Below are 18,762 nucleotides of genomic sequence, written 5' to 3' on the forward strand. Positions count from 1 at the left end.
GCTTGTAACGTAGGAAGAGGGCTCCCCCTCAGTGGTTGGGATGACTTGTTTCACAGAATTACTATCAGCAGGCGGTTACAGTATGCAACGTTTACTGGACTTTCAAACTTCGTATCTATAGCCAAAAAGCATTATTATAAGCGTCTGCATCTAATTTGGGAAACGGCCTATCAGGTTACGGCTAATAGGTTTCGGCTTAATAAACGTTAATGTAGCTGAGGACAGTAAGTGTTGTCAGACGAGCTCAATACATTAATTAGATATAGCAGTCACTCGGCAAGCGACTGATTCGAATCCCGGTTTAGACCTGTATCCGATAAGTCAACTCTTTTTCTCTTTTTACGTTATGTATAACATAGTTGTTTGGTTAGACATATAGCTTGTCCCTCGAGTGTTAAAACTGTAACGAGATAAATCTTTAGTATATTTTATTTAATAAATGTATATAAATTATTTTCGTTTATCTTTATTTTATGATAATAGAACCAGTTGTTACAATATGGAATCATTCTGTATAATGTAAGTCAAAGCAATGAGAGCTCTTTAGAAGTAAATTTTTGTTTGTTATAGAGATTTGATGCTCGCAGGGACACAGCAGTCCGTTGAGCTCAAGTTAGCATTAGATCAGGAGCAATTAAAGAGCAAAAAGTTAGAGGAATCAATGAGGAAACTGGACGAAGAAATGAAGCGTACGGATGAGCTACTTTATCAGATGATTCCTAAACAAGTAGCAGATCGTTTAAGAAATGGAGAAAGTCCAATAGACACATGTGAGGTAAGACGAATATCTTGTGTTTTGTATGATTTGAAATTAGCTGTTTTATCGAGAGTTCAGACAAAATAAAACATTTCATTGTATGAATTGGCTTTTCGATTATTTTACATGGAATCATTTTCTTGTGCTTAAAATATTGATAGTTCATTTTTCATCATTTGGGCGAATTTGGGTCTAGTTGTAAACAGAAGTTTAATTTGGAATAATAGCTATTCGACGTATTCTTGTTTTCTATAGCGATGAAACAGAAAAATTCAAAATGAATAAAAGAGTTATATCTGCGTGTAGCACGGTACAAAATATTTTTTTATTCAAATGCAATTATTATATCATTTTTTTACATCGCGTTTTACCAGATAAAATGATCATAAACCGATTCGAAGACCTGAATCTGTGAAATTAAACCTTGAGTTTATTCTATGTAATTATGCTCTTAAAACATTTGCACACTAGGTTTATGATGCGGACGAGTAGGTCCGCACTATTTTTTAGAAAGAAACAGTATTCAATATCGGTAGTTAGTTAATCTATCCTGTGGATTAGGAATTCGAGAAGTTGCTTCATTATATTATTTTTGATCTGGCAAATACGTGTATTTCTAGAATCTTGAATACCGTACTCAATAACGACAGACGTATCATAAACCTGAAATTCAAGCGTGGTTTTTAGTCTTTCCGTGTGACATCACCCCATAGTCCTTAACCATCATTCTCATGGCTCTTTGCGTTCACTCGCACGAATTTTGGTAGTGTTATTGCCCACAAAGGCGTTACAGTAGGAGTAAGACGCATATTGCGTAAATAGATCTTGCACAAAGAAACAACGCGTGCTGCGATTGGAAGGCCATGCTTTTGTACTTTCTATAAGTATTTTTGTAAGGTGAGTCGTCAAGAATATCGATTTTTAGGTCGTTAGATGGATATGGACAGATACTAGACTACTTACGAAATATCTTGATGAATATATAAACTATAATAAAAATTTGAAAAACTAGTAATTAATTAAAAAGAACCACTGACTTACAATCTTTATCTCTACTACAGACATATATCCACTCCATCTTGTCCGTAACTGTAAAACAAATATAATAAAAAACAAACAATGTATTGTGAAAATACTATGGTCTATGACTTTTACAAAGGTATCGATAATCAACTGTCCTAACTCGATCGTAAAGCTAACGCGAGTGTCCTAACGCGAGTCGACTCACGATACTGTGATCATATATAGCACGGCGTCAGCCCCAACGAGAAGAGTGTGCTCAGAATTATTCTGAGGCTAAATTTAGGGAAAAATTTTCCCAACCTTGTACTAACGCTTCGAGCGGCAGACCTAATTGATGCATCGATCCTTCAACCCAATCTAGTACCGGGGTGCTAGGCAGCGACGATGTGCTACATCCGTAAATCTCGAAGAATTTTCATAGAGTCAATTGTAAAATGTTCGTAGTTTTCAAAAACTGTCCATAAAGAAAATAGAGCTATATTCTAATTTTTTTAGATCTTTAAATACGTGCCTATTACAAAAATAACGCATTTATTTGAAGCAGTTGCAAAAAAATAATTAAAAACAATTATGCTCTTATTAAATAATTTTCTTTTACTGCTTCAATGCCTTTGTTGTAAACAAGCACAAAATTCATAACTTTTAAAATCTTCAAAAACCCCTTGATATACATTTAAACATCAATAAAGACTACATATATTAAAATTTAAACAAGCTCCGCGATGCTACTCCAAAAAATGTTCGAACTGACCGGAGTGACCCTATTACGATCTGTTTATGTTGATAGATTTTATTTTCAAAACGTGTATATCTATCGAGAGATAATAAATGCAAATATTGATGGCGGTATTGTGTTTGGGTCCTTCAGCGATCATCTGTAATTATTTGCACCTGAAACATCCCTACTATTGATAGACTCGTTGACTGGGTAGCAAGTATCCACTATTGTAAGTGCTGACAATATGTATAGGCCACTGCTCCTCGCCGACCGAAGACTCAAACTTTCGTCTCCCACTGTGAGTCCGACCGAGTTAATATTTTTCGGAGATCCTAGTCGTCCTCTGGATGTATACATCGAGTTTGTGATGAACGTGTTATGTGCTTCAAGGTCCTCGTTCGTAGAGTGCTGAGTGCAATTGCACTCTAAAACATTGCAAATATTAGAAAGAAAACTAAAACGGGGACCGCATAGGCCTACCGGCTTTAAAAATAATCTATCTGTGGTAATAAGTGGACCATGATCAGTTACCTTAATGCTCACTTGGAAGCTAAATCATCCCTCAGGCACGAAGGATGCGTAACTAGGGGAAACTAACTCTTTTAACCTCCATAAACTGCTGGTGAGTAGCGAAAATCCTTCGACAGAAATATACGTACCATATGAAAAACTCAAACGACACATAACCAAGGTGCTAAAAATCCAAACCTACCATAGGATTAAGACGCTGCCTTTACAAAGTCTGCCTAAGAAGCGTGCTAACATATGGTGTCTAGGTGTGGGCGTGCACGGCCACTTCCAATCCAACACTCTTGAAACATACACAAAATAAAATTCTCAAGATTATCACTGGTAAACCAATTAGATACCCAATCAAAAAATTGCTTGATGAAACGCAGATTGAACCATTCTTTGACTACCTAAACAGCACAATCTCGTCATAAATAATAAACGATCACAGCAACAGTCTTGTAAGACAGACAGGAAACTACAATAGGAGCAAAATAACCTACAAATCAAGAAGATCGTTCCCAGCTTCAATACAAATTGACAATAGACTAACAACTTAGAACACCTAACCTGAGAGTCTAAAATATTAACAACGTACACACCATGCTAGCAAATAAACACCATCATGCTTCATGGTTTAGGTTTTTTGAAACTTTTTTCCTAAAAAAACGCACAATTTAAATGCCAAACAATTTTTAAGCAGGTAACACCACAATAGACCTAACCAACCCATCCTGATAAGGAGGCGACAGTTCCCAGGGACAGGATCTCTCAGTCAAAGCCAATCAACAAAAAAAGAACAACGAGAGTAGCTTTCAAGCTATTGTTAACGAGCGATACAAATTGGTGAAAAGCGAGCGAATCTTGTAAGCTGAACATCTTTATCTCTGTAATTATGGAACCCTCCGTTATATGGCTCGTTGACGTGTGTACACCACTTAACGACGAAATACCCGTTTAACCGCCAGTCATAACGTGTTAGAATCGCTGAGTGCAGGGATATAACGGGGTCCAGATAAGGTTGTACAGATCGGATGTCTCAAAGAAAGTATACGGGGTCAATTTTCCTTTCGTCTGTCCTTATAAGAACAGACCTTTTATTTTAAATAAAACCCAAAAAGAGGGGGCAGTCCGGGGCTTGGTCCTGGACTGCTCCTGGTCATCTGGTGGCTGTCCCTCTCTTGACTCGAGCCGGCCAGCGACGCTGACGTCTAGAACAAGGAAGGATCGGCGAAGCAGAAACAGTTAGCTATCGAATATTTCGAGTTGAACTGTGAGCTCCCGACTCCAGGCCTCGACGACGAGCCTATGCGGAGGGGAAAGCAGTACCTTGTCGTAACGCTAAGGTAGTGCAGTGGACTGTATTATCGACGATTCTTCACACTGAAGAAATCGTCGATCGTACAGAACGTACAGAGAGAAGGGATCCTCCTTTTCTCCTTCAACTTACCTTCCAAGAAGGCTTGCCTCGTACGAATCTCGGCTTTCTGCTGAGATTCGCGAGCCTGCGACACACTGTAACTAGCTGCTGCTAGCCTTGGTGGCTGATAATGGCCAGAGGCTCTACCACTCACTGTTCACCACAACGTGTGCATCTATTCGTCACATGTGTGTTGTTACTAAACGGGTGGCAGATCGCGGGTAACGCAGAGATGCCGCACTTACGTTAACCCTCTCTGTTTTATTGCCAATTATCAAGGCTCAACCATGCAGTGGTCTATGGCTGCTCCTCTGACGAATAGCAAACTCAGGGAATGAGAGTAACCACCAATTCGAAAAGTACAGTTAATTGCCTGCAATACTACGTCACTGGACACTCGATGCTCTGTCGCACGTATCCCATGTGATAATCGATTCGAGCAATTGCACGAGTTGCAGTGGACAGACACAGCTCAGAAGGTATCGCGAGTTCCAGAATCTGGTGCCCAAATTACTTAAACTCGTTAGACTCTTTTATGATCGCTGAAACCCTTGCTACCTATCGAGCGGTCGATGCAAGACTGACTGCGTGGCTGACAAGCTTGAGACGATCCGTGAAAGCGCGGAGCACCCAAAAATCCGCTATGCGGCGCTCGCTTATCATTGTCTGTGTGTTTCTAATGTTACGATTTCACTCTCTCTCTTTTTCAGGCTCCGATATCCCCACTCGACATCGGGCCTGAGATTCGAACAGCTGATCGAAATCGCTCACCTGTTCGAACATCAACTGTGATAGCTGAAAAACGAGTCATAATTCGAATGTACCGTGCCTGTTGTTGGCGCAACTGAATCTCCTACCGAAGGCGACCTTCGGTCGGTCACGTATGCTAACAGACAATGGTTTTCGCGGACGAGACAAAGGCTCGAACTATCACCGCTTTTTAAACATAACGGGAGAGCAGTCTCCACGTGGACCATCCCTGGATCTTCGTGAATACCTACGTAGAGTATTCTCCACAACATATATGGGCCACGGACGATGGGCTCTTCGGCCAATACCAACTGATGGTGGCACCGCCGTGGTCCTGCAGTGCCATCACCGACTCCGATTTTACCCATCCCCGTATCCTGCAACCTGTACACTGTGGATCAGCCGCTCCGAAATCCGCCGACCAGGAGTCTCAACCCCCATCACCGTTGACCCCATCTAAGGGCATCCGCCCCAGAACCATATTCAGAGAGCAGCGGCTTCCATCCCAACGAGAACTCCTCAAAAGGTGCACCGATTCCTACCTCGTCTTTTGCCGTTACCTTAAAAAATTGATTTTAATCCTGGATTGAGGCTTCACACGTCACTCATTCACCAAACCAGGCTTCTGACTAAGTCGGCATCTCCTTCCACCTCTTCCGGTAACCATGCATAACGTAGTCACATTTGTCTCATTTTCGTGAGCTTATATGTACATTACCTTGTAAAATATTCAAATAAATGTGTTGATCCACATTACACTCAATAAATTGCGAATTTCCTACTCCAAATACACTTATGCATTCCAAACAAGAATATTATTTTCAAATTCACAGTCGAAGGAAATGTTTAAATCAAATTTGCATTTGACTATTGAGGATCCTCTACACTGTGACTCCTTCATCCGAAGTAAATACGTTGAATGTGCCTTCATCGCTTTATCATACTGAATTCCAAAAACTTATTGGTTTATCGACCTGCGTTTTTGCAAAATTCAGCCGTTTTTTCTTATTCATTTAGTTAATAAAAGTCTTTTTTCTAGCTGTATGGTCATTATACCCTGCTTTTCTAATAACAGAACGAGCAGTTTCAGCTACAACTTAGGTACTATAATGAGTTTCGATCATGTTAGACAATTTAGACATATTAATTGTTAATAACAATTAACAATTTTTTCTGCGTTTTTCTGTACATGTATATTGGATTGTTGAGTGACTTTTTTTTATGCCAGCAATTTCTCAAAGTGATTTCCCTTCTTTTTTCAACATGACTATTAATTATAGGTATAGATGTGGTGTTCGCTTCCACCGCGGGTAACCTCCTTTAGCCGTATCTCAGAACATCGTAAATAAATACTCTCCTATCTTGGTTTCGGCCACGTATGATACCTCGCGTACGGTTGGTGACCAAGTGCCCTCAGCAACCGTGCTTCCATATTCTCCTCGCTTCCCCACCACCACACGCCCGGCATCACTTGCGCGCCCTTTTTATTACTAAATCACATCCGTCTTTTTTTACAATGATTAAAAATGACGAATATTGTTCCAGCTTACAATGAAACTCGAATTACGCAGCCATGAGAGATTTTGCATTACTTATACAAACATTAGCTTACAATGATATAATATAATACAACATAACAAAGTAGTACAGCATAATAGCAATGTAATCTTATAACCCTATTCTACAATAACTCTATAATGTTAATCAAGTAATAGTTTTTTGTCATCCTCTGAATCATCTTCATTTCCTAGTTCAGTATGCTCCCCACCTTTGCAAACCGAGCGCTGTCGGTCTACTCTTTTCAAGTGAACTATGTTTCTTTTGTATTGTTGACCGGTCTCGTCGTTTCTGATGTCTTTCGTCACCTCCTTCCTCATTTAATACTGTGTGTTTTACAGGGTTAAATTCTGTTGCTAGTTTGTTACTTTTTATCATATTTCTTACCTAAACCATACCCCCAATTTCTATATTACCTTCCTCAGCTCATCTTTTCCTATCCTCGTGCTTGTATTGTATTGTTTGTATTTCATTTCTAAATCCTTGTCTCTTGCTTCTAAATCTGTTTTTGTGATAAAATAACTCAGACGGTGATTTTCCGGTGCTTGAGTGGGGTGTACTATTGTACATCATCAGATACTTCAAAAGGTCATTCTTCCAATTTGTCTTTTGACTTTGGCTGATTTTGAGTTTTTTTAGTATATCTCGATTCTATCTCTCTACTTCACCATTTTGCTGCGGCCAGTAGGGCATAGTATGGTGCAGGATTGTGCCATATTCTGTTACAAAATTTTTTGAAGTCGTTACTTGTTAACTGTATGCCATTATCCGCGGTGATACTAATAGGATATACCTACTCTCGAAAATATCTCCTTTAACATATCAATTGTTTCTGTTGAGCCTATGGACTTTGTTATTTTAATTTCTTTGTACAGAAGGAGGCAGTTCATTGACAGTTCAGAGACTCATGAGACAGTTCTCAGTTACTGTAAATATTTATATGTAATAGTTACTTAAATAATGCTTAAGAATTAAATTAATATAAATAACATATCGTTAGTGGTTTGTATCATGTTTTAGAAATAAAAAAGGAACAAAAGATAATAAATAGTACATAATAAGATAATATGGAAGTAGAAGAATTCCTGAAGTAACGCGAGACCGTTAACTATGCGGGTTTAAATAACTGTTAGCAAGCATGATTGCCGAAGAAGATGCTCAGCATCCCGCAGAAATAGTGTTCTTTTTCTCTCCTAACCTCCATCTTCGTCGCTTGCTTATGCCAAAATTAGTGAACCGCTTCGGCTGTCCTCTCGGCGACATCTTGAATCGTATGACATTTCTCGTCCACGAACGTCTAATTTCCGGCATTCCTTAGCTTCCCTTTTCCCTCTTATTGTTTCCTGCAACCTTATTTCTTGTCATCTTTGACTTTCTCCTCTTGAAATTATATTTCCGCCAAGGAAATTATTCTACTATCGTATTTCGCCAAGTAGTTTACGTGTATGACTCTGCATTTGCTCTTTTGCGAACGTCGAATGTGATAAATTGTGTCGTTGTCCCTTGTTTGCCCACCATGGTTGGAATAACCATATCTTTTCTCCCGGAATGAAGTCAATTACACCGACATGACTATCGCTCCAGGTTTTTATCTTCGTGCTGTTCAAGTCCAAACGATGTCGAGGAAATCAATGAACCTTCCATATTCTTTCTCGACTGCAGACATTATACAGTAATGTGGTTTCAGCGTCATTATGTTCTTCCGAAGGTAGTCCTCTCCATAAATGGATCGATAGTCGCAACTCTTGACCGTATAGGCGTCATCGACAGTGTCATCCGCGTCGACTCATGCTTGGAAGATTGGTAGACTCTTCTCAGACTCTTTGGTGCTCTGAAACGAACATATAGTTGTTTTGCCAAGCTATACTGCCAATTTCAGAAACAAAATATTCATCTAGCTTATTTCTTGCCTGAATCAATTGCGTAGACACTTTTGAGGATCTTGAAGTGTCTTGTCGTACGTCAATAAATTACTGGATACTCAATTAATCTTGAATATTGAATTCATGTCGAGTTCTTACAAAATTCTGAAAAACGCAACATATCTTAATTCATTCTATAGTTAAACCCAAATTAACACAAACAGCTTTTTCTAAGACCTACCATGTATTGAGAGGAATGCTATAGCACTCTTCACATTCTTGCAGGCTCGAATTAATCTACAGTTGAAAATTCTTTCTGCATTTGACAGTACTTTCGAACATGTGAAAGTGTAAATGTTTCATCACCTACAGACATAGAGAACATACTCGTTGGGCGTGATCATCGGAGAACGAGAAAGAAGATACCGACTCAGTCGGTCTATCAGGTTCGCGACGACGAATGAGCTAGACGAGGCTATGGCTGCAAACATCCTTTATTACTACGCTTATTACTAAACCTTAATGTACGTTCGCAGCGAAGTCGGTCAACGTGGTCTCACCGGTAGCCGAACGCGCGAGGTAGAGGCCGCTGCACCTATCAGTCGATTCTGAAGCTGCTGCTCCGCGGTCGGCGCTGATCGCTCAGTTGGAGTCGGGGACTTCCGGAGTCAGAGCGGTCGGACGGTGGAGTCGGGGACTCACGGTCCAGAACTCACGTAGTCGGAGCGGTTGGACGGTGGAGTCTGGGACTCGCGGAGCCGGATCGGTCGGTCGGTGGTGTCGAAGATCTCGGTGTCAGCCTTAAAGTCGGAGACTCCCGGACGGTCGTTTGCTTACAGCGGGTGTTTCGGGAAACGGTATGAGGTGGTGGTCGAATAAATCCGGGGTGGAATACGCTTACCCGCTTGGCCTTGACCGAAGAACCCTTTCCCGTGGCCTTCCGACGTGCGCCTGATCGATTATTATGGAGGTCCAAGGATGGTTTGCGTGGAGTGCTCCCGCTAATGACTGGCATATAAACGGGTTTGTCAACCGTCGGACGGCATGCATCTGCCCGATGGGAGTCATTGAAGGTTTACAAGAGAAAACAACGCTTACAAGAGAGTACCTCGGAGCCATTTCGCTTATCACTATTCGCACACTACGGATGGCTCGCACGCTCTGCCTGGCCACCGCAGCTGCTTGTTAACTAAGCGGCCCGCAAATCTTATCGCTGGTTCGTGATTCGCGCGGTGGCCGCCTAGTGCCTGGTTCGCGAAAGTGAGGAGTTCACGTTCCTATAAGATATGTTACAAAAGCATTATTTTCAAGTTCTTTTTTATAGAAGTCAGATTTTTAACGGATTTTAGTATCATATAAAAAACTTGTACTTTGCATTGCTAATAGCTAGTCACATTACTGAACAAGAGTTTGTACAGTCGTAGAAGATAGATCCTCTTATTTGTAGTTTCCTGATTTTGAGATGTTTACCGGTGATTGCACCTAAGCAATTAGGAAATTCCCGCACTCTTTGAAATTCTTCAATAATTTCTTTTCATCGCCATTTCTGTAAATTCGGGAAAGGATCTTTTTTAAAGTGTCCCAAATAGTGTTGCACATTTCTCTTGAAATCTTTTCTACTGTTGAGTGACCAAGCTTACATGCTAAGTGAAGATTACGCTGATCGCATCCATTATTCAAATACTTGTAACGACATACACAAAAAGGTACGCCAGTTCTATATTTTTATCATTTTTTGGCAATAAAGTATTTAAAAAATGAGGAAATATTAAACATAGTTATTCAAATGTTGTAAGAAGAAAAACAAAGTCTGAACAAGCTGATGATATAGAACGACGCTATATTTATGCTCGTCAATTATCTATTTTACAACCAGGTGGTGCTACAACGAAAACAGTCCAGCTTAGGTGTTGACGACGAAGAGCAGTCACTAAATCAAAATACGGTATCAGACTTATAAAGTAGAACAGGCCTCTCAAAGTAATTAGTCACGCAAGCTAGTGTAAGGGTGAGGCAAGGGGTACGCTCGCTGCAGTTTGGAGAGGCCAACAGGAGAACCATATTTCAGTTTGCCTCTTCAGTAGAGTCAAAGTACAAGGAAGTGTAAATGTGATTTGGAAACATTCGTAGAATTTATGCAGAATACAATTTCTCATCCTCCAGCAATACCTACAATACGCGAACTTAATGTCAACAAGTTTTTTTTTCAAAAGTCTTCTTCCATCATTGAGTGGTTTTACAGAGGATCAAAAACTTAATTTCCCTTCTGAAGTTTTAAGTATTATTAAACAGATCAGATTATCAGAACACATTAATTTAATGTACAGCAGCGTTACGCTAGATATGCACAACAAGCATTTCAGTCATTTCTAGATGTATCTTATCCTTTAACTCCTCTAAAATCTACTTATTTGTCTCAAGCTCTGCCTTATCACTATTCAATACGTTCGCATATACCTATATCTGTACCTAATCTTGCTCCCATCCCTTCCTTTAATATCACCTTACCAGTTGTATCATCTTCTACTTCCCCTACTTTTGCAGAAACCCTCACTGACACAAAAGATACCTTTGGTATGTACGAACGAACTAAATAGAATGTTTTTATGTGTAAAACTGAATACAAATTTTGTTAAATTATCTTACCTTAAAGTTATAGCAAATCTATTATAGTATAACTTCTGATTTCTATCAAAGGAACAGCAAGTTTAATACATGTATCATAAGATTTAACCGTGTTTGCTATTTTGCTGCAAGCTCATGAAATGATTGAATACTCATTCAGAAGTAGTTACAAAACTTTTTTGAATTTTTTCTTAAATTAGCAAAAGAACTAACAAGCCTGATACTTGCAAGTTTCAAGTCGGTAAAGCGATACAGCCAGGAACGTCTTTGTTCCTTTAACACTAAATGTTTCTATACAAGGTAAACGAAAATTAAATGTTTTAATCGACAAGCGTCCATTTCTAATAGCAAAAACCATACTGACCATTGCGATAAATAAAAAAACAAATGCGTGTTTCGTTATAGCACCACATGGGCGCTGCACGTTCAAAAGTCTGCAATCTGTCGAATCACAATTCAAGCATTGCATGGCTGCCGCATGTCCAAAACACACATGTGTATCTTGAATAAACTTCTCTTGCCAAGTATATTACTATTCCCTACTTATGAAGTGTTTCATAGATATTAATGTTAGAATCGCTTATAATAAGGGATCTAACGAGGTTCCGGAAAAGGTGTGAGAGAGATAGGGTTTGTAAAGAAACTATAACGTTGGTTTACTTTGAGTCGACCCTAAAAGGGGCTTAAGACGTTTATTTATTATTTTTTTTTCTAATGGCTGGGGCTCCTGTGGTTCTTTGCGGGGGCGCTCGGTCCTGCCGGAGGTGTGTGGTGCCCTGGTTTGGCCTGCGACGCCGGTCAGCGACGCTGGCGTCTGAAAACAGAAGATAGCGGTGGAACCGCACCGGTAAGCGAGAGTGTAAGTTCGCGCTGTACCGAAGACTCCCGACTCCAGGCTTTGACAACAAGTCTATGTGGAGGGGATAGCAACACCTTGCCTGTAACGCGAAGGTAGTGCAGTGGACTGTATGTTCGACTTTCCTGTGTAATTAAAGAAATCGTCGATAAGCAAATGCACAGAGAGGAGGAGACCTTTTCTCCGCGTCTTATGAACCTTATAATAAGGCTTGCTTATGCACTGTCCCTAACTGGTGCTAGATTCAGAGGCTGGTGACCGCCAGAGGCTCCACAACTCGCCATGTGCATCTATTCGTCACATAGGGTTGGTTCTACATGGGGTGCTAGAGCGCGGGTAACGCAGAGGTGATATGCACTTACGTTAGCCCTGTCCGAATGTACCCATCAATCAATGCACCTAAGCAGTGATCTTGATGTTCTTATGACGATCAGCAAACTCAGAGAATCGTGACAATCACCGATTCCAAGAGTGCATTTAATTCGCCAAAAAATGTCTCTACTGCGATCTGATTCGTGTGTTGCACGTATAATACGTGATAACCGAACAGACGAAGATATCAGGCCGCAAGAGACTGACCAGACAACTAGATTTCTAGCGCTTCAAAAACTTCGAGCGTTTTGGAGAAACCAAGGTGTTCTTAGCGAAGTAGGCTTGAAATGGCTGAACATTTGTCCAATGTTCGACAGTTTCTCTCTCTCTTTCTCCCAGGCTACGACGTCCCCACTCGACGTCGAGCCTGAAATTCGAACAGTTAACACAAATCGTTCACCTGTTCGACTTCAACTGTAATAGCTAAAAACGAGTCATACTCCAAATTTACCGAGTTTGTTGTTAGCGCAACGGAATCTTCTACCAAAGGCGACCTTCGGTTGGTCACGTGTATCAAGAGAATATGGTTTTCGCGAACGAGATAAAGGCTCGTTATATCATCGCTTTTTTAAATACAGGTGAATACCTAGGTATTTTACATTCTCCGATTGTGGGATCTCTTTTCGTATCTTCTTTTCGGATCTCAGACGCTTTTTCATGACATTCCTTGAACGCAAATACCCCCATATTATCCGCAAATGTGGCGGTGAAAGTATCACTGCTAGTTGGTAAGTCTGCCATGTAGATAGTGTATATGATTGGTCCAGAAACACTGGTTTGAAGAACGCCCGCTTCTATTGGATAAAGAGCTGTTGTCTCTTCTTGATATTTTATTTGGAATACACTCTTGGATAGATAGGATTTTAGTATTTGATAGAAATGGTTTGATAATCTTTCTTTTATTTTATACAGCAGCTCGGGATGCCAGACCTTATCAAAAGTTTAACTCACATCAGGGAATGCTCCTGAGCAGTAATTTTTGCTTTCTAGGCTCGTTCGAACAATTCTGGCCACACAATGTATCTGTTCAGTGGTTGAGTGGTTCTCTCTCAATCTAAACTGGTGATCTAGAATGACATTTCTGTTCGTCAAGGGCGGTTTAATTCTATTGGGTAATAGTTTCTCAAATGCTTTAAATATTATTTGGTAGATCCCGCTACAGCGGTTGCGTTACAATGGTTTTCGGGCGGCGGCGAGGTTGAAATGCACGTTCGGTACACGTAAGAGATCCGCCTGCGTGGTTGCTGTTACAACGATGTTACACCAGCAAGCCGAAGATGTACCCGCACGCGACAACCGTTCGCTATTATGCTGCTAAGCCGCGGGCTCGCTGTTCGGTCGAGCCCGCACGCTTCGAGAAACCCGTCCGCGAAGGCTTTTTTTCCGTTACACGGCCTACACGACCACCAGGAGTCGGCCTTCTCGAAATTTCACGTTCGAACCCAGCTATTCCGAGTTAACTGGGGAGAACAATGGGGGAAAACTTACCACCTGCGACCCAGTCAGCGTACCGTACAAGAAGAAGGCCGAGATCGCTGCATGCGGCAGGATCTTGGCACGCGGCGCTTCCCCCACCGTGCCCCGATTGGCTCGCTCGTGTCGCGCGACCTGACGACCAATAATTATTGGCGCCGTTCAAATGACGATCGTTGATTGGCAGAGACTCCTTGAGTCCCCCTGGAACTTTTCTTGCGGCGAGGATCCGAGACGCAGTCTTAGACGCCGTACTTCCGGGGTCCGCTGCCATCATCTGTCCGCGAGATGGCTCCCGTGGCAACGTCCATGCGCCTCTCCGGTAAGAATTTCTCCCCGAAACGCGGGGCGAGGTAGCCAACCTCGCGCGCGTCAGCTGGTTCCCATCCATCGGTGCGTCCTCGTACAACCGTGGTGCAGCCCGCCCATCGTGCGTCCTCCCTGAGTTGGCTTGATGGACCATGACAGCCTCCCAATGGCTTCGCTGTTATCTAGCCCCTGTCTCCTGCCAATGCTCGCATCTAGGTCGCCGGAATAACCGAGGTCGCTTAGACGTAAAATAGATGTTAGTAACGCGTTAGATGGTGCGCACTAAAGGCCCCTGTTGCTCCAGGAAGGGTACGGCTTTACGACTAGCACTGGTGTCACGTCACAATACTATAAGCAACGCTCTCTACCGAATATAACTACTCTAGGCCATGTTTTTCTTTTTGCGAAGGATAGGAGGAGCCGCTGAGGCAAATATTGTTGAATTAGCGTTTTCGTGTACGGACCTAATTCTGTAAGCCGAGTGTTTGATTGTTTAAGTGCTACTGGTTCGATACCAAATGTGTCTTGTTTCTGTAAACTGTTGATTAGTTTGGTTGGTGTGGTAGACTTCGTTCCTCACGGTGTGATTAGAATTAAAATTGTAATGGATCATACCCGACTTATTACGCCGAATATTACGCGTGATAGATTGCGGTACCACCCTCCTGGTATTTTTCAAAGCAGATCGGGGCGGCGACGTTCGCGTTGTATTTCTCACGATAGGTCGAGGCGTTGATCATGCAGTGGCTCACGAGGCCGGTCACGCAACGCAGGACGTGTCCTCGTATATATTGATGACGTATTGATTATGAGTTCGACTATATCGGAGGGCATTATTTTATTACGCAATGTTCTTAAAACACTCACTGAGGCCGGTTTCTCAATAAATCTTCAAAAATGCACATTCCTTGCAACGGAAGTCGAATACCTAGGAAGAATTGTGAGTCAGGGTCAGGTTAGGCCGAGCTCTAGGAAAAGCGTCTATTCCCACAAATGTGAGACAAGTACGGCAATTTTTGGGCCTTGCTGGATAAGTTCGCAAGGGAGTCGTTCGGTCCTTCTCATGTTCGTCCTTCCGTAAACCGGTAACGGTGCTACACGTGCTAAATAACCGAGCAGTATAACTGTACTATTTTATAATTTAAACAGTTTTCCATCATTTTGTAGTCTTTATTGTTCTAATATTACAAATTATTCTACGTAAAAAACTTCTAATTCAGAATATACTAGGACTCACAGGTTTTTTCATGTTAACTGAACGATAATTGTTATGGAACTGTGATCTGTCATACATTATTACATAGCCGAGCCTAAACAGTCATGCAAAGTAGACCTTCACGCATTTCCCGCCGTGAATATTTAAATAGTAATAGATATCCTTCAATGCCAACGTGAAAGCGCGCCACCCGTTATTCTACCGCGACCCCAGTGAAATGCTGATTGCGAAGAGGGGCCGGGCTTTTTCCAGGTAGAGAGTAAAGAACGACTGTGAGATTTCGGGTTTTTTATGGCAAGAACGCCAGTCAGCATTCGATTTTTCTATGTAATAAAGATCCTATATTTTGGTGAATAACTTACAGGTGTTAATTTTGCTCTTTATAACATGTGAAAGGTTTCGCGACCACATGGTAAGGGATGTAGTCGTTATTCGCGCTATCGATTGTGCTTACAAGGTGTTTTACGGATTCTTCGTAATCCATAGGCTGTAGGTAATCCGCACGCGAAATCGTTTTCCTCCTGCCACACGGCCTTAGGCGACCATCAGGAATCGGACAGTACGCAATTCTCGCACAAAATATTCTTAATTCCGGCTAGACAAGGAAAGAACTAAGAAAGCTCTTACCGCATTTGAAAGAAGTTCATGTGGACATGTACTCGGAAACGTATAGTTTTTTAGTTATGCGCTATTTATTTGGAATCTACCCCCAAACATGTCCCACATTTTCCGATGCACTCTACATATTGCAAACTTGGCGAATAGTCGGAAGAAATTACAATAAAAGTCTACAAGTTTATAGGTTATGACTTGTATATTATAATGTTCTTGTCATATACAGATATGCAACATTGGCACAAAGTATGTACATGTTTTTAAAATAAGAGTACACAGCTAGTAGGGTAATAAGCTCATTCAACTATAAATTTAGTAACATTTAAAATAAAAACTAGATCTCAATTTTCCCCCTAATTAGTGCGACGTTCTTTTGCTGCAAAACATATTTGACTGACTGATTGTGAAACCGCCGTATAAAGAGTAATGCAAAAAGTCGTTCAATATATGCTACAAGGGCTACTAATGATATATAGCTTTATATCACCATTACAAATATTCACAAATATTATTAATTTTCACACTTACTTTCTTTGTAATAATTGTTTCAGATGTTCGATAGCGTCTCAATTTTATTTTCGGATGTAGTCACATTCACCGAAATCTGCAGTAGGATCACGCCGATGGAAGTGGTGTCGATGCTGAACGCTATGTATTCTCTTTTCGACACGTTAACTGAAAGAAACCGGGTGTACAAGGTATTCTTAGGTAGTAGGAGTTAGCATTTATTTGTTCTCACATCATTCTTTTGCTTTTCTTCAAAGTATCATATGAATTTATTTGCAAAAATTGTGTTCTCTCGAAGTAAAATGTTAAATATCTAGTTACTAGAAACATATTTAATTAATAATACATAACTTTTAATATTGTATTGTATTAGATATAATAACAATTACAGATGAATTCAATGACAATTGTAATATACAGGGGACGAGTATACATAATTTCCATAAATGAAAGAAAGACGTTAATGACATTAATAATAACATTGAGAAAACACAAAATTATAATTATCATATTCTTCCATTTTCATTTACGTAATTGACTAGGAGTTATCCTCACTATCGCTTTTTGTTTATTTAAGTCTCGTTAATGAAACTCCTGATACTCAGTAACAATGGAAGTATAATAAATAGTAGCTTATTTAAATACTCGGGAAGGTATAAGCATTGCGGGAAACAGTTTTTTAATACCATCATTTCTTCTAGCTTGATTAAACGGGACTGTTTATCCTTATTATTTACGCAACAACCTTCAGAAACTACTGCAGGATGTATTCTTTGACATCAGGGAAAACTTATTTTTTTCATAAAAATCCGAATATCCAAATATCAGCTCGATTTACATAGTTACGTGTATAAGCGAAGATGTAATTGTGTAAATTATATTCAACAAAGTAAACTGCAAGATTCTAGACCTACAATCATTTAGAAATTTATCTCTATCTTAGGGAATAGCCTATCTTAAGGAAAACATTTTCTTTCTTTCTTTTTTTTTTATTTGAAATATAGATGGGAAAAAATTATATACAGAGTGATGTACGCAACTTACACACCTCTATAACTTTTAATGTACTCATTGTATGAAAAAATGTTGTATGCAAAAATTGCATAGTTTGGAAAGTCACATTCCGTAGTGCACCCATTTTTTTAATAGATGGAGGCATTTCGAAGGTCAATTCCGTTTCTTTTTTTAAATGACATGTTATTTTTTTACATATTTTTTATACGAAAATATGGAAGAATGTCGAATTCTGAAATTTCTGAGTAAAAGAGTATTTGTCATTTATTAATCCTAAACCTAATATTCAACAAGTAATTTCGCTTTGTTTCTTGAAAACTTAGTTTACGTGGTGTTGCAGATTCAACGTTATTACAGATTTTCGTAGGACTTCCGAGGGTTAATACGACAACGATTATCATGATTCGCAATCACCATTTCGGTGATCGTGATACAGCGTTTAAGTCACCATTGTTGTTTCTACATAATTATCAGGAAGACAGATATAAAAATGAAATTTAATAATAGTAAAAAACTATTGAAAAATAGTTATAAGGTTGAACCTCCAACATTATGCAAAGTAAATTTTCAAGAAATAAAACCAAATTAGTCGTTAACTATTAAGTTTAGGGCTAATAAAGGTCGATACTTTCTTCCTCAAAAATCTTAAAATTCGACATTCTTCCATATTTTCGTATAAGAAACATAACATTCCATTCTAAAAAAAACAGGTTTGACCTTTGCAACACTTGCATACAAAACTTCTTCATACAATGCATAATTTAGAAGTTATAGAGGTGTGCAAGTTGCGTGGTTCAATCTGTATACTACTTACTTGAGTATGAGGCCATATATGTATGTATATTTCACAAACGGCTTAGCAATAATTTAATATTTTATTATATCTGGTACACAATATATATATACAGGGTGTTTCCGTTAAGTTATGCCACCATTTTTTAGGCATTTCCGGTAGTGCAATTAAAAAATGTTTCAGACAAATATTTATCTGTACTCGGTTGACTACATGTTTACACGTAATACACGTTACAAGGTGACCTTGACTTTTTAACGTGAAAAGCATTTTTTGAGATTTCAGAATATGCAAACATATAGTCAACCGAGTACAGATAAATATTTGTCTGAAACATTTTTTAATTGCACTACCGGAAATGCCTAAAAAATGGTGGCATAACTTA

The 18,762-nt window shown here is 39.9% G+C and overlaps 1 protein-coding gene across 2 annotated transcripts in view; it reads left to right on the forward strand.

Annotated features, from left to right (window-relative positions):
- Window positions 1-18,762, forward strand: part of Gyc88e (Guanylyl cyclase at 88E) — a 228,657-nt gene that overhangs the window by 141,870 nt on the left and 68,025 nt on the right. For both annotated transcript variants that reach the window (XM_076381994.1, XM_076382082.1), the window contains exons 8-9: window positions 571-775; window positions 16,615-16,761. In XM_076381994.1, the coding sequence (XP_076238109.1) occupies window positions 571-775; window positions 16,615-16,761 (352 nt within the window). The remainder of the gene's footprint in view (window positions 1-570; window positions 776-16,614; window positions 16,762-18,762) is intronic.

Source organism: Calliopsis andreniformis, chromosome 1, assembly GCF_051401765.1.
Source record: "Calliopsis andreniformis isolate RMS-2024a chromosome 1, iyCalAndr_principal, whole genome shotgun sequence".
Classification (NCBI taxonomy): Eukaryota; Metazoa; Arthropoda; class Insecta; order Hymenoptera; family Andrenidae; genus Calliopsis; species Calliopsis andreniformis.